This window comes from Netta rufina (genome assembly GCF_964035555.1).
Source record: "Netta rufina genome assembly, chromosome: 21".
Lineage (NCBI taxonomy): Eukaryota > Metazoa > Chordata > Aves > Anseriformes > Anatidae > Netta > Netta rufina.
Window position 1 is genome coordinate 12,187,891 of NC_140145.1, and position 15,327 is coordinate 12,203,217.

Below are 15,327 nucleotides of genomic sequence, written 5' to 3' on the forward strand. Positions count from 1 at the left end.
GAGCTATTCCAGGCAGGTTTTGTCCCTCTCTCTCCCAGTGAAGATTTGGGGAGCATGAAAAAGGAATCACCTTCACTTTAATCTTGGTCTGGTTATTAAATTGAGCGCAGTTAATGAAGGACAGAGCTATTAAGATATTATGAGGTAACCATCTCATGGGAATCTCCCTGGTTGTTTCCTATCTGCAGACTAAGTTCTTCCAAGCCCTAGAAAAACTTCTCATTAAAAATTCTGCTCAGGTGATTATGAGAATCTGTTTTGGTGTGGCTTCCACATGGTGGCTGACGTGGGGACTATTAGCCTGATATATCTGGAAAGTTACTGTGGTTCACTTCAGTCACCATTATGAAACTGCTTAATGGCAGTTAGGATTGGGTGAATTCAGCTTCTCTTTGCTTATACTTTTGTACATCCATGTCCAGACTGAATGCAAATATGGAAAGGACAAAGACTTTTCAAAAGGCTACAGTGCAAGTGGATCAGTGTGTGGTCTGTAATGAATATATCCCTGGGCATGCATCACTGATAGACTGTTGCTAGCGTGCACCTCCAGTATGGGTAGATTTCTTGAAATAATGCTTAAGTCATGCATAAATCTTATGTTGGCCTTCTACACAGGTGACCGCATCACCTCTGGAAATAGGAGATGAAGTTCTGCCCTTGTATACTCACTGTTGATTTCAGAGAAGTTGTGGAGGCATAACAGAAAGCAGAGCTTTGTGCATGTTTGCCCTCAATGTATAGCAGAGAGAAGACAATTGCTGCTGTTTATTCCTTTTATGCTGTTGTCATGATAGCTTTTATGATAAACTGCAAATGGATTTGTCATACATTTGATAGCTGTGGATAATCATGCATTTTCAAATACTTGTTAAAACTCAGTCTGTCTTTTGTTCTGTTTCCTACTCCAACTGGTACTGAGTTAACATACAATTGAAACAGACGCTTTTATCCCATTACTGGCCTGCTGCTTCCCAGATGTGAGGGTGGCAAGTCACATCTGTATAGGACAGAAACTGTTTGGAAAGTGGTGCGACTGTTACAGTAGGAAGCAACACTGAGTAGGGAGCTCCAAATATATCCTTGCCTTTCAGACATTCTCCCCTGAGCCAGCACTGATACTAGCCCCATGAATACATTCACAGCTCTTCTCTAGGATTGCTTTATTTGGCAGCTTATTGACACTACAGCTTCTTTGAGAAAGCAATTGTGTGGTCAAATCTTTTAAACATGACTTCATCTGAAACAGCAATGTGGCTCAAGGCCAAACTTTTCCACCATGGAGCATGGTCACCCATAGATGGGAGAACACAAATTATAATTAGCATACTTGCACTTGGCTTTGGAGGGTGAAAACTATGGGGAGTTGTGGCTATTCCACTTAAGCATCAAACAAAGCCACTTAACTGTCTCTGGGGTTTAAAACACTATTCTCAGTGGTACTTGCTCTGACTGCTTGAATGAACTGTTTAGCAAGATCCAAAGCAAACTATTTTTTTTACCTACCAAGTTGGTATTGGCACAAAGGCTGCAAGTTACTTTAGGTCTCAGTTGCATTGTTTTCCTGGTTCTTCCTTTTTCTGCATGCTTCCTCGGGCAAACTTTTGTTTACCATGCTTTATTTTTTGGTGTTCTGACACACTGTAAATAAAACATAGCCCATCACAGGCTTTCTCCCTGCCTCCTCCCATTATTCCTCCAAGCTAGGCAGCCACTTCAGTCATTTCTGAAGGTGAGTTTCCCCCAGTTCTTGGGAGATCTGGAGAAGCAGACTTCTCTCTATTTTGTCCTTAATGTGCCTCAAGTGAGGGTCTTGAAGAGGGAGAAAAATAGTCCCGCCCCGGACATGCCCTAGCTCAACTCGCTCGGCAGCGTGCAAGCAGCTCTCCAACCGTGGACTTGAAAGGCCTTGCGGCAGTTTGGCCACTGCACTGACACGGCCTGGCAGTCCCCAAGGGCTTTTTGCCGTTAAATCCGGACCAGTCTCCTGCAGGAGCTGTTTGTGCGGCCGGTGCTGCCGCAGCGACCGAGGCCCGTGCCGCCGGCCAGCCCCCGGGCGCTCCGCAGCGGGCAGCAGACCGGAGGTAACTCCGGGCGGCCGGGGACAGGGCGGCAAGGAAAGGCGGCGAAGGAGAGCCGCAGGACGGGCCGGCCGCGGGCACTGAGGACTTCAGCTCCGAGCGGCAGCCGCTCTGGGCTGCGGCTGGGCGGGCCCTGTGGGCGGGCGGGCTTGGGGAGTCCCGCGGCCGCGCCTCTGCTCGGGCCTCGCCCATCGCCCTCCCGGCCGCCGACGAGCAGCCGCATCAGCGGGGCTGCCGGCCCGGCTCGGCGCCCGGTCACGCCCGAGCCGCTCGCTGCGCCTTTAACGGCGGCGGCTGCGCCGCGGCGGGTGGGCTGCGCGGGGGGGACGGGGCGGCACGGCACGGCACGGCGGCGCCTCCCGGTCGCGTCTCTCGGCGCCGCAGGCGGGTGGGCGGTGCGGGACCTCCGCCGGGAGCAGATGGAGCGGCGGGGCGCGGGGTGCCGGCGCGCCGGGAGGGCCCCGCGGGCGAGCAGCTGACGCGGCCGGCGACGGCTTGGCCGGGAGCGGGGAGCCCCGAGATGGCGAAAGCTCCGCGCCCAGGTGAGCGGGGAGCCCGCGCGGCGGGAGGGGCCGGCCCGAGGGGAGGGGAAAGGTGGGGGGGGGACGCTCCCCGCGCAGCGGCCGGCCTCGGGGGCAGACCACGCTCTGTGCCCGCCGCAGGCCGAGCCGCTCCGAGCCGGCCGCCCCGTCGTGGCCCTGTGCAGGGTGCCGCGGCCTGCCCAGCCCCGTGCCGACCCACGGGACCGGTAGGCGCAGGCTCCCGTAAACGAGACCCGGGCGCGTTCGCCCGAGCAGGGTCCGCTCTGCCTTCGGCGCTCCTGTAGGCCCTGTGCCCGCGATAGCGGGAGTCCCGCGTGGGGCGTCTGCCCAGGCCGCTGGTGTCCTGCTGCCTGCCGGCTCTCCTCCTCGGCGCTGGGCTGGGGCTGTGGAGGGTCTCCCGGTTCCGGAGGCTGCACCGTGGCTGCAGCCTGCTTGAAGCGATGCTCGCTGCTGCCTGACGTGGGAGAAGCAGAAAGGGACGTGGCAGCCGCGGGCTCCTCTGAAGACAATAAAGACGTGCTTGTTTGGGTAGTACCCCTTCAAAGGAAAATGCAGATCCAGACTCACTTGTGCTTACTGGCTCACATGTTTTTGCTTTTGCTTCCCTTGGAGTCTGAGCAATTTGGAGATCAGTTTGCTGGACTTTGGGCTGGAGAGATTGAGAGTACTGTGCGGCAAAGCCATGTAAGAATCATAGAACCACTAAGATTGGAAAAGACTTCCAAGATCATCTGGTCCAAACATCACCGCACTACCAATGTCACCCATTAAACTGTGTCCCTAAGCACTACATCCAACCTTTCCTTGAATACCCTCAGGGACGGTGAATTCACCACCTCCCTGGGTGACCTGTTCCAGTGCCTAATCGCTCTTTCTGAGAAGAAATGCCTCCTAGTTTCGAACCTGAACCTCCTCTGGCACAACTTGAGGCCATTCTCTCTTTTCCTGTCACTAGTTATTTGTGAGGACAACCCCCAGCTCCTCACACCTTCCTTTCAGGTAGTTATAGAGTAATGAAGTCTGTCTCCCCTGAGCCTCCGCTCCACCAGACTAAACAACCCGAGGGCGCTCAGTTTCTCCTTATAGGACTTGTGATCCAAACCCTTCACCAGCTTCATAGCCCTTCTCTGGACATGCTCCAGGGCTTCAGTGTCTTTCCTTTGGTGAGAGGCCCAAAATTGGACACAGTACTCAAGGTGCGGCCTTGCTAGAGCAGAGTACAGGGGAACGATCACCTCCCTGGTCCCTCTGGCTACACTTCTTGATACAAGCCAGGAAGCCGTTGGCCTTCTTGGCCACCTGGGCACACTGCTGGCTCATGTTCAGGTGAGTGTCGACCAACACCCCCAGATTCTTTTCTTCTGCACAGCTTCCAGCCACTCTGCCCTAAGCCTGATGCCCCATGCTTGCTGGCAGCCACATCCCATGTAACACATGTTCGGTGCACGTGAGTGACCTTTGTCAGCTGGCAGAGCCCATGAGAAACCTCTTGCTGTTGCAGAAGTGTTTTTCTTCTTGGTTGAATTCTGAACCCATTACTTTTGGAGGTGACGGCCTAACTGTGCAATGACTAAATGCCTGTTGGTCTGTGTGTGAAACTTGCCTAGTGTTTGGTGCCAGTCCGTTTATCTGTCAGTGTAGCTTTACAGTTGCATGGTAGCATGACATCTAAAACCAAGTTATTTTTCCCAACAGGATTATTTGATTTTATTTTTTAATATTTCCCCAAGATAGGCATGGATTGCAGGCAGCCCTGAGAAAAACAGCATTCAGGAATGTGAGAACATCAATCACTTTAGAAAATGGAAGTAGAGTATAGAACTAAATGATTGGTTTTAGTCTTTGATAGACAAAGTATTAATCAAAAGTGTAAAAAGTCACGTTGTTTTTTTGGGGCATTGGTTTGCTGTCCTTTTAACTTTGATAGGAAGAAGGATGTGGTGTTTTCACTTTGTGGTAGTTTGGTAGCTTTATGTTGTCACTGCTTTTTGACTTAAGGAAATGCAAGAACCATCCATTCACAAAAGCGCTCTTTCAAAACGTATCTGACGTAGGAGCAGAGCAAATGTGCAGCTTGTAGAAATGGAGCCTACGGAGTTACCTACATGAGCAAGAATATGCACAAATAAGCAAATGTTGTGGCTGTTTTGCCTTGCAGCCATGAGCATTTCTGTGGCCTTGTCGTAAATGCAAAGACCGTAATTCTATGAACCACAAAATCTGGTTGATCACTTTTGAATGGCACATGTGCTTATGATGGGCTTTTAGAGGCAGTAATCTTGACTTGTTTGAGTAGCCAGATCTCACCTATTGGACGTAAGGTCTTAAGCAAAATCCCTGCAAAGAACTTGCTAGGGCACTTGCAGAACTGTAGGTTGCCGACCACATTGGGACAACTGCAGCTCGCTACCTGGCATGTCCCTGTGGGTGGTGTGATATCTGTTCTTAATCTTTATTTCCTTGTGTAACAGACAGCAGTGACTCAAAAATGCCAGATCCTTCACAGAAAGCAAAAATGTCTGCACTAGGAAAGTACTTTCAGATGTGATGCAGGCAGTCCACCTACAGTCATTTCAGGGAAAGGTTAGAGAATATTCATATGTTCCCTGGTTTTGAGGAGTGAGTTTGGAGGAGGTGGTGAAGCTGCTAAGAAAAAGGGTAAAGTTAATTTCTGCTGTGGGAGATCTGGCATCTGAAGCATCAAGAAACAGCTCTAAAAGATGTACCGTATTTGTAGGAAAGCTTGATCTAGGATTTGGAGCGTGAACCACCATGTTCAACCTCCTCTCTGTTCTTTCATCTCATCAGTAATGCCATAAGGTGCAAGACAGAAAATGCCACTGGTACCTTAAAATAGGGGATGAAAGGCCTGCATGGCTTAGCTTCTTTTTTTTTTGTGGTTGTTGTTGTTTTGTTTCCTGTGCTGGGTGAACAAATATATGCCTGTCCATACCATCTGTTGCAGAACTGTCAGTTGAAGGATGTACAGAGTAGGTAGCCAGGGACTCGTCATTGCTAAAGTGCTATTAGTAGAAAGGCACTGAGTGAGGAAATAGGAGAGAGAAGTTGGTTATATTGGGTACTTAGCCCACAGTGGTGTCTGGACTGTTTCTCCAATTAGCCCTTTCATTTCTTAACATGGGAACTTGCATTTCACACGGACTTTTTCTGCCTTCTATCTGTGTATTTGTAGTGTATCTGTGGCTGAGTCAACTAGGCTCTTCGCTCTCCTTTTTATTTTTTATGTAGGGACAGGTGCAGCCACTATGAGAATAAATGGGTGCCCAGGCCCTTTGCTGTTTTTAGCTTTTCTGTTGTCCATCCAACACTATCTTCAAGCTGCTTCTCTTCTCCACTTCTTGTCCCAAGCTGCTTACTTTCTGATGATTTCATTCTGCTGTTAATGCTTCCCTTCAGCCCTCAATTCTTGCCTGTTTGTATCTGTCAGCCCTTTCCGTGCCTGTTAGAAACCCAGTCTTAGTACCCTGCCTCTGTCAGCCTAGGTCTGCTCTCAGAGAAATTATGTTAACATCTCTTCTCTGGGCTTCAGTTTCTCTGATAAACATAATGACTTTGCTTACTCTAGACCCCTGCTTACTTGATTCCTCTTTCCAGATGACCATTTTTTTAAATTCTTCTTTTTCCCCACCTACATATTCCTGCCCCCTTGCCTTTCATGTTCTTGCCTGTTAAACCAGGATCTTGCTCCTAATTCTTGTTGTTGAAGTTCCCACTCCTGTCCACTGTTTAATTCTTCCTGATTAACCCCCCTTCTGTCCTCTTTCCAAAGTGCCAGCAATACTTCCACATCTGCAATTCATAGGACTGTAAGCATATGCAGATTACAGAAGTGCCTGTACTTGGCGTGCTGCAAGTTCCTGAATGCAAAATGTAGTTTGATCTGGTGCCTTGCTGACAACAGGGGGAATCTTGTGTATCTCCACCTCTTTTCTAGGCCAGCTCACAAGCTTCAACAGCTCTTCTGCAGTCTTGTTCTGGGAACAAAAGAGGTGGAAAACTTCATTATTTTAAAATTTTGGAACATTTCTGCTAGATTTCCAGGCTCAACCACAGGGGCATGTGAGTGCTCTCCCTCGTGGGAGGAAGGCAATAAGATCATATCCCTTGTAAGCAGCTACCATTTAGACTGGTTGGAGCCCCACTGCCCACTCCCTTATTGGCCTTCCTTTCCACTTTGGCCTCCCACTCCTTTGTTTGCCCCTCCAGCCCAGCTCTTTATTTTCCTCACCAGCTTGACCTGCCAGTCTGATTTTCCTCTCCCATTCTCCCATGACACTCCACCTCTGGACTCCTGATATTTCCTTGGCATTGTGCACTCTCCCCCTTGGCCTCCTGCACCACTTCAGCCTCCTCATCTGACCAACCACCTGCTCCATCCTGGACTCCTGCTCTGGCCACCTTCCATCGTGTGTGAGGGCTTTCTTTGAACATCAGTTTTTACCCTGGAATAATTGGAGGGAGTATCCATATCTCCCTCTTTCTTGCCTGAGCTCTTGAGTCCAAGGAGGGCCTCCAGTAGTTAACATTCACATATTTTAAAGTACATCTTCAATTTCATGTTTGCTAAAGAAGAAAGAAAACATAACTAGAAAATAACAGTGGGTAATTTTAACCTCCAGTAAGACTTAACTATGTAGTCACTAGGTAACACTGTGTGGGTAGTTCAGTTAAATCACTTTTTGGGTAGGCAGGATGCATCTGAAACCAGCAGAACAGAAAGAAGTATTATGCAACAGCAGTCAATGTCAACAGCAACGGTCATTCCATCTACCCAGCATCTCTTTGCAAATGGAAAAAACAACTTGTGCTTTTTAATTTTAAATTTCCAGCCAGATCCAGAAGCCAGGCAACATATTTACTGTGTTAAATAATACCTCCAATGTAAATCAAGCAGAGCAACACTTTCACAAGACAAAGGGATCTGAGTTTAAGTGTATGTTTGAGTTTTGCTCTGATGAATTAACTACCTTTAATGTAAAACAGTGGTCAATTAATTACTGAAATATTAAAGCAGTGGTCACTTTAATATTCTCCGTTTCAAGGTTGTTGTGAACATTCTGCATTGCTGCTAAGGTGTGAATTGGGCAGTTCTGCAGAGTTCTGAATGAGCTGCCATATGTTTTAGGTGTTACATATTCACTAGGGTTCAAACCCCTTGCCTTCTTTTTCCCCCGTGTACTACAGCCTAACAAAAAAATTCTGTCAACTGTATCCTCACACAAATCAGTTGTTTGATGTGATAATGGAAATCAAACACTATGAAATTAGAATGGATGTTGGCAATAAACTACCAAGAATCTGTAAAGTACTTGTCATTGCTTTTCTGAATCACAGTGTATAATGCAAAAATGAAATTGAATTTCAGTAATGTAGAGACAACTATGAGTACCATTTGATCTGTAGTAGTGCATAGTCATATCTATTCATTGGGAGGAAGATGGGAAGGAGTCCCAATAAAAAGCATTTTCACCTAAGATGCAGTAAAAGAGGTCTCAGGTTGTGGCCTTTCAGTGAAGTTATTACTAAACTAAGAAGCATGAGAAGAAAATATTAAACATCTTTAGCCAAAAGAATGGAGGTACCTTACTAACAATGGGAAGGTCAGAAAGTTTATTGCTATTTGTTTCTTCCTCTGATCTCCACACCTTTCCCTGTAACAGTCAGGCTAATATCTGCAAGTCCAAGTTCACATAAAGAAGGGCCTTTTCTGTGCTCATTTCTTCAAATGTGACCTTCATCAAAACTTCTGTACTGACTTAACTATTTCAGAGGAAATGTGTATCAACATGAAACCCAATGAATTAAAAATAATCAACAAAAAAAAAAAACACACAACCAAAGCAACAACAACAACAAAAAAAATCAGAATGGAAACTGAAATAGAAACCAGAAAAATCAGGTATAGGATGGGGAAAGTACTATGAATTCCTGCAACGTTAATGGTTCTACTGATTTCAGTTGGATTAAATATGTGCATAAAATTAAGTATTCAGATGACATCTGGCAGGATTATAGTCTGTATTGGCACATATACCTGGCCTAGAGTCACAAGTCTGTTAAAACTGTAATTTAACCACGCAGTTTTATAATGAGGTGGTTGCAGCTGTGAGAGTAGCTAGAGATGAGAAGCTTCCAATTTGTTAGTGTCGTAGTTGGCTCAAACACAAGTGTTCTCTTTAGGATGCAAGGAAATGGCCTCAAGTTGTGCAAGAAGAGGTTTAAGTTAGATAGTTGTAGGTATTAGATATTTCAGACATTGTGCTTAGGGATGTGGTTTAGTGGTGGACATAGTAGTGTTAGGCAATGATTAGACTTGATGGTGGTTTTTTTGTTGTTGTTGTGTTTGTTTTTTTTTCTTGCTGGCATTTCTATTCCTTGTACCTTCTCCCATCAATGCCAGTCCAGTCTGTAAACTGATCAGTGGTTGGTGCAATCTTAAGAGTGGTGCATTAGTTTACAATTAAAGTGTATTAGCCTGTCTGTATTCATGCACATGTCCTGCTCTGCAACAGAAAAAGTAAAAGTTGAATTCGCTTTCCACCAAGTTAGAACCATACAGGAGTGTAAACAGAGAATTCAGCTTCTCTGCACACTACTGCCAGATCTGCTTTGGTCTTCTTACTAGCTGTTACTGTGCCTATGTGCTCAGGGCAAACACAGTCAGCTGCCTGTGTAACAGGTGAGTGTAGCAACCTGCGGTACTGTGCAAAAGAAGGCAATTTAGATAGGAAGCTTTGCTTCTGCTTCTTCTAGAGGAAAAGACACAATGCATTTCTGTGGACTGTCTGCTGTGTGAAAATATTCCCCTTGTCTCCTACTGTCAGTCTGGTGTGTTGCCTGAACAGCCTCTGGAAACTAGTACATGTGCCTCTAGTTCAGCTACTGTGAATGAATTGCAAATTACTGATGTAGTGGGTTTCTGTTAAACTCATTGCATTTATAGATAGCTTCCCCATCCTCGGAAACTCTGGTACTGAACAGCTAAAATGAAATGTTAGCTGCTGCCCTGCTTGTAAAAATTGCTGAAGTCTGGCTGCTAAGAACCAGTCAGCAAATCTGGTATTTGAAGAGAAAGTTAATTGACTTAGAAGGAACAAATGTCATCACCAAGGAGGTAGTCTGTATTTTGAAGTAGGTCTGCTCTTTTCCTTCTCCGAAATGAAATAATAGAATATGCAGCGGTTGACACTGTAAATGAAATCAATGAGTCCAGGCAATGCCAGTGTTTAATGCAATCAGGGGATGTTAATAGAGTCCTATGAGGATGGCTAATGCTAAGCTGTTGGCACAGAATGAAGCAGACTGAGTAAGACTAATGCACTAGGGCAATGCAATTGCAGTCCAGCCAGCAAATAAATACGGGTGTGAAGAACTGCAGCTAGCTTGCACAGATTTCTGCTGTTGACTGTGGCTGTGTTTAAGTTGCTTCTAAATCTAGAAGCATTCCTAGTGCAGTATTATAAAACTGGTGCTGCCAAGGGCTTTTTTGGTGGCCAGAATTTTCCCCTGTGGATTTGTGATATTTTTCCCTGCCTTCCATTCACATTCTGTGTCAAAACTCCAAGGTTGCTGGAGGCACAAGCTTTCTTTGTGGGGCCAGCACTGTTATTGATTATGAGTCAGGCTAGTTGTAGTTCTTCTCCAGGAAGCTGCTGTTTAATTGGATTTTTTTATTATTATTATTTTTTATTTTTTTTTTAATATTGCTACTACAAAGAGTAAGAAAATAGCATTCAGAGTGTTCTGTTTTCCTGTGTCAAGCATATGGTGCAACCTGAAGCAACCTGGTCTAGTGGAAGATGACCCTGCCCATGACAGGCGGGTTAGAATTAGATGATCTTTAAGGTCCCTTCCAACTCAAACCATTCTATGATTGTATGTTTTTAGAAATTTCTCTGAGGATGGCTCATTAAAAGGAAGGCTTTTTTTTTTTGCCTCTTCTGGCATGTGCATAATACTTGACATTCTGTGACATTAGAAGGTGAGGATTGTCTACTGGGACCAACTTGTTCTTTTGTCTCTTCCAAGGAGGTTATGAGGTTTTTAACTTGTGTGTTGGCTTTCTTGACTTGCACGACAGAGACTGTCCATCAGTGGGGCTTTGCTAGTGGGGCTTTGCTGTGTTTTCTGTCTTGTGTATCATTAAGACAAAGGCCAGTTTGACTCAAGTCAGTTTTAGGAATGGCACATCTAAGGAGCTAACCTTGTCCAAGTGTGTTTCTGCCATACTTTTCTGTGCTTGCTGCCAGGGTACAGAAGGTTTTTCAGCCCAGTAGGTCTGCTTCAAGGATTGCAGGCTTGTTTTCTGATAATGGATGGCAAGCTCGCTATTACTCAACTGCCTGTAGTCTGCTCCTCCAGCTCCTACTGCCTGTTGCTTCTTCTGCTCATAGTAACTGGGCTTCCTCAGCTCTTTCCTTTCTTTTGCTGGGGTTGTGGAATCACAGCTGCTGAGACAGGGAATTCCATGATGGTGAACAGCCTGCAGGTGACACAGTGTCTTCATGAACGTAAAGAAAACTGCTTTGTTATCTCTAGCTCAAATGTGTGACCTTGATGACAGGTGGGGTCATCAGGGCTTCTTATTCCTCTGGTCTCAGATGATTATGAGGTGGAGCAGGGTGCTGCAGAGCTGCCCATAAATGAGTTATTGACAACATGAAGAAACTTGGCCTGCTCAGAAATGCCATCTGTGCATCTGCATCAGTTGGATTCATTGGCATTCTCCTCTATGCGTTTCCTCTTATCAGAATGTGCTATGTGTCACCATAAGGAGCATTTTTATCGTTTAATTTTGAGGGTCTACACCACAATTTCATTTACGTACACGCACATATACAGAAAAAAACAATGTCATGTTAATAAAATAGAAGTGCCTGTGTCGTTAGTAGCACTATATTGTTACAGAGCTTTGAGGTAAACATTCATGAGACTATTCAGTCAAGATCCAGCTGTTAGTCTTTGTAGAGAGTCAAATAGAAAAATTCCCAAATGTTTTGGATGAGAGGAGACAGAATAAGAACATTGTTTTAGATAAATATATAAGTAAAACCAGCTTGTTTGCATATATCAGATCTAACAAAATTTTCCTAGTAAACTTTTCATCAGTAATTGAATCTTTGGCAATACCTTTTTGAACCCTGGTTCGCCACTGGTTTGGGAAGCCTTTATTGTTAATATAAGGCAATAAACTCTATTTTTCTAGTTATAAATTAGTTTGAGTTACGTGTAACCCACTGGAAACAACATGAGTATATCTGTTATTGTACCTGTTCCGATGTCGTTTTGCCTTCCTTCTTTCTAATAGCAAGCTTTGAATGAAAACAGTAGTCTCTAGCAAAACAAAGCTGCCTGATGTAAAAAGCTCTGAGTAAGAATTCAGTACTTTGTAAATCTGTGAACCAAATAGGATGGCACTTCCTTCAGAAGTAAAGTAGAATTGAAATAGGAACTGCTGCCATGCCCTAGAGAAATGCTACTTCATATCTCAGAAATAATGTATAGTTTAAGTGTTGGAATTGAGCAGCTTGGTGAATTCAACAGTGTAGAATTCAGCTTTTCAACTCATTCCATTAGCTGAAAGTGATGCAGGCTCATCTTTATGCAAGACATTGTTTTAACCATTTTTAGAAGCAAGTATAATTTTCATGCTATCTGGAAAATTCTGGCTGTCTTTTTGAGATTAAAGTATGTGTCCTGACCAAGTGGATCCTCTTGAGCCATCTACACAAGCTGTTAGTTAATGTATTTTTTTTTCTTTGAAGCCTGGAGCTCAGGTGAGCATTCCCTTTGGTTAATGTGAGTCTCTTTGTATTTCCAGCTGGTCTGCGCCGATTCAGTGGTGCTCAGTGGCACATGCAGAATGTCCTCAAAGACTCTGTGGAGAGCTCCGATGATGAATTCTTTGATGCGCGAGGTCAGTGCACGCTTTTGTCCTCCTCTCCTCATTCTTTCCAGTTTTGCAGCAAGTAGTTGAGCTTCTTTAGGAATGGACTGACAACGTTGTCCTCAACTGACTGAGATATAGAAGAAAAAAATAATAATAGAATAAGATCTTGTTACAAGGATTTATGAGTGGGCCTAAATTTATGGGAGATTGGTGAAGTACTGGTGTGGATGAATGAGCTGCATCTGGTGTCAGAAGAAGCATGTCTGCAGAAGTCCATAGCTTTGTGGGGTCTCTTGGGCCCAGCTTGTTTACAGGTCAGGTAATATATGATGTTAGAGTTAAGTGCTCTGTTTTATAGCTCTGATGATGGCCATGAGTGTCTGTGTTACTGATGGCCAGCCTTTAAAATTCATGGCCTAGATTTTCTACTGGCAAAATGTTGACTGATGTGCCTGGAAGTTCTGCTTGTTCAAGAAGCAGCAATATTTTAATGTTTGTGGTTTTAATCAGGAGAATCCAAAATACAACACTCCCTGTGTATCTAATGAGACCCTGAACTTTGGCATCTTTTTTTAAGGTGCCAAGTTTCATTCTGAAGTGAGAGTAGAGGTTGTAGTTTGTGTGCATGCACAGTGCAAGATGGAGAGTCTAGTTTTGCTTTTGTTTGTGTGACCCAAACCTAGTGCTTTTCTGATCTATTTCATTTGCTTTTCTGAAGAGAATAACCCATAGGAGAGAAATTATTTTGCTACTACTTTGAAATACAGCTATAGGATCTTTCATAATGTGAGCTATTGTGGTCGTAGTTACATCCTCATGTTACCTGGAAGTCAGGGGTAAAGGGTAATGGAATAAACTTGTAGAATGTCATTTATCTTTTGTGGAAAGTTGGATTCATTAAGTACTTAATACCAATATTAAGTATTTGGTCAAAGGGAGAGGGAATATCATATCCCTCCCCTTCCATATTTGTTGAGATTTCTCTTCTAGTTTAAAGTTAACCTAATCCAAACTGGAAAACTCAACTGTCCCATGGGGAATTTGGTTTCGGTTTGGGTATGCTTTTTATTTTTAGTTTGGTTGTTTCAGATAACAGCATGCTTAGCAGATGTTCTGCTGATTTCTGAGTGCAATAAAATTTGATGCTTTGCAAAGGAAATGGATATATTACTTCTAATAGCTAAGATTGTCATTGAGTTTCTCCATCTGCTGGATTTTCTCTCTATAATAAATATCATTTCCCAGCATTCTGTTTTTCTTGAATGAGACCTTGTTCTGAGGAAATACATTTTCTTTTATGGGACTGCTTTGGCTTCAGTGTCATTGCTGTTTGGGTGTCTGGAGATGCATGGTGGTACTGAAAATGGTAGTAAGTGCTTGTAAGGCAGTATTTGGCATTAAATGTCTGCTGTGATGCAGTGTATTCTGTATTTCAGTATGTTTTTTGTTTCCTTTGTGGGTGGGATTGTTGCAGGAATGGTTGGCAACCAAACATGGCCACATCTTGTGTTTTCATGTTGGCATAAGCCTGAGTTGAAATTCAGCATAGAGGAGCTGTTTTGTCAGGGTTTATTAGTTGCTTTAAAAATGCATGGGTAAGAGGAGAACAGTGAAAACTAAACAGCTTTTTCTGGGGAGATCAGCTCTGTGCTCTTGACTGGTTTGTAAGATAGCTTTGAAGAAGATGCATCTTGCTGCATTATACTGATCTCACTCCACCAGGGGAAAACCCCAAAACTCTGAACCAACTGATAAATCTCTGACTTATTTCTGTGAGACTAAAATTGCAATATTATTTTCCAAAACAAACTGTTTCTACACAGATATAATTAGTATTAGCCTTATTATAGAATCATAGAATCACAGAATGGCTTGGGTTGGAACGGATCGTAAATATCATCTAACTCCAACCCTCCTGCCATAGGCAGGGATGGATCCCACTAGATCATGCTGGCCATGGCCCCATCCAGCCTGGCCTTGAACACTTCCAGGGTTGGGGCATCCACAACTTCTCTGGACACGCTGTTCCAGTGCCTCATACAGTGAAGAATTTCCTCCTAATGTTTATGATAGTTATTAGTAAAGTACCTGCAGGGTGTTTTGTGTTTTTGTTTTGTTTTGTTTTGTTTTTGTGTGGATTCTCTTGGAAACAAAGTTAACGGTTAATAAATACCACATTTGTGATACGATGTGAATGGTAGTATTGCTGTTCACAGGAGATCTTGTAACTACTGTCTAACCTAGTTCAAGTTCAGTTGAACTCAACTTCCAGTTATTTTTGATCTAAAGTTGTCGACCAGATGAGAACTGACCAACCATTAAAATATCTTCTTCATCATTCCTTCACTGAGTGCAATAAGTTTCTAAATCAGACTGTGGGGGCACTTTTAACAGGGATACAAAACCCTTTCTTCCCTCCTAAGCATGTAACTGTAACAGATGTTACAATCCAAAATCTGCTTACAGCTCTACTAAAGATCAAAGAGGTGGCATGTAATACAGCAGCATCATTTTTTCCAGATGAATTTATTTAGTCTGTTTAAAAACTTTGGTTGTTATTTCTGTTTTCTTAAATTGATCTTTAGAGAACTGGCATCTGTATTGCTGTGTTCATAAAAAGAGGAAGCCGATAGCTATGTGCTGTGTATTTCAAGCCAGGCTTTGCCTGTGCTTTGTCAAGGCTCTTAATCATGAAAGAGGCTATGGTAGCTTTCTGCTATTTAAGTGTTGCTTTTAATTTGCTGCATCATGCTCTCCTGAAAATAGACCCACTGGTCTAATTTATTTAATTTTA

The 15,327-nt window shown here is 44.0% G+C and overlaps 1 protein-coding gene across 1 annotated transcript in view; it reads left to right on the top strand.

The window, feature by feature from the left end:
- Window positions 1-414: 414 nt before the first annotated feature.
- The window catches only part of PITPNM3 (PITPNM family member 3), a gene marked incomplete at its 5' end in the record, with an annotated part of 80,731 nt that continues 65,818 nt past the window's right edge, over window positions 415-15,327 (top strand). Inside the window, 4 exon segments of the mRNA XM_084299958.1 lie at window positions 415-489; window positions 1,994-2,410; window positions 2,413-2,623; window positions 12,465-12,560. Of these exon segments, the coding sequence (XP_084156084.1) occupies window positions 415-489; window positions 1,994-2,410; window positions 2,413-2,623; window positions 12,465-12,560 (799 nt within the window).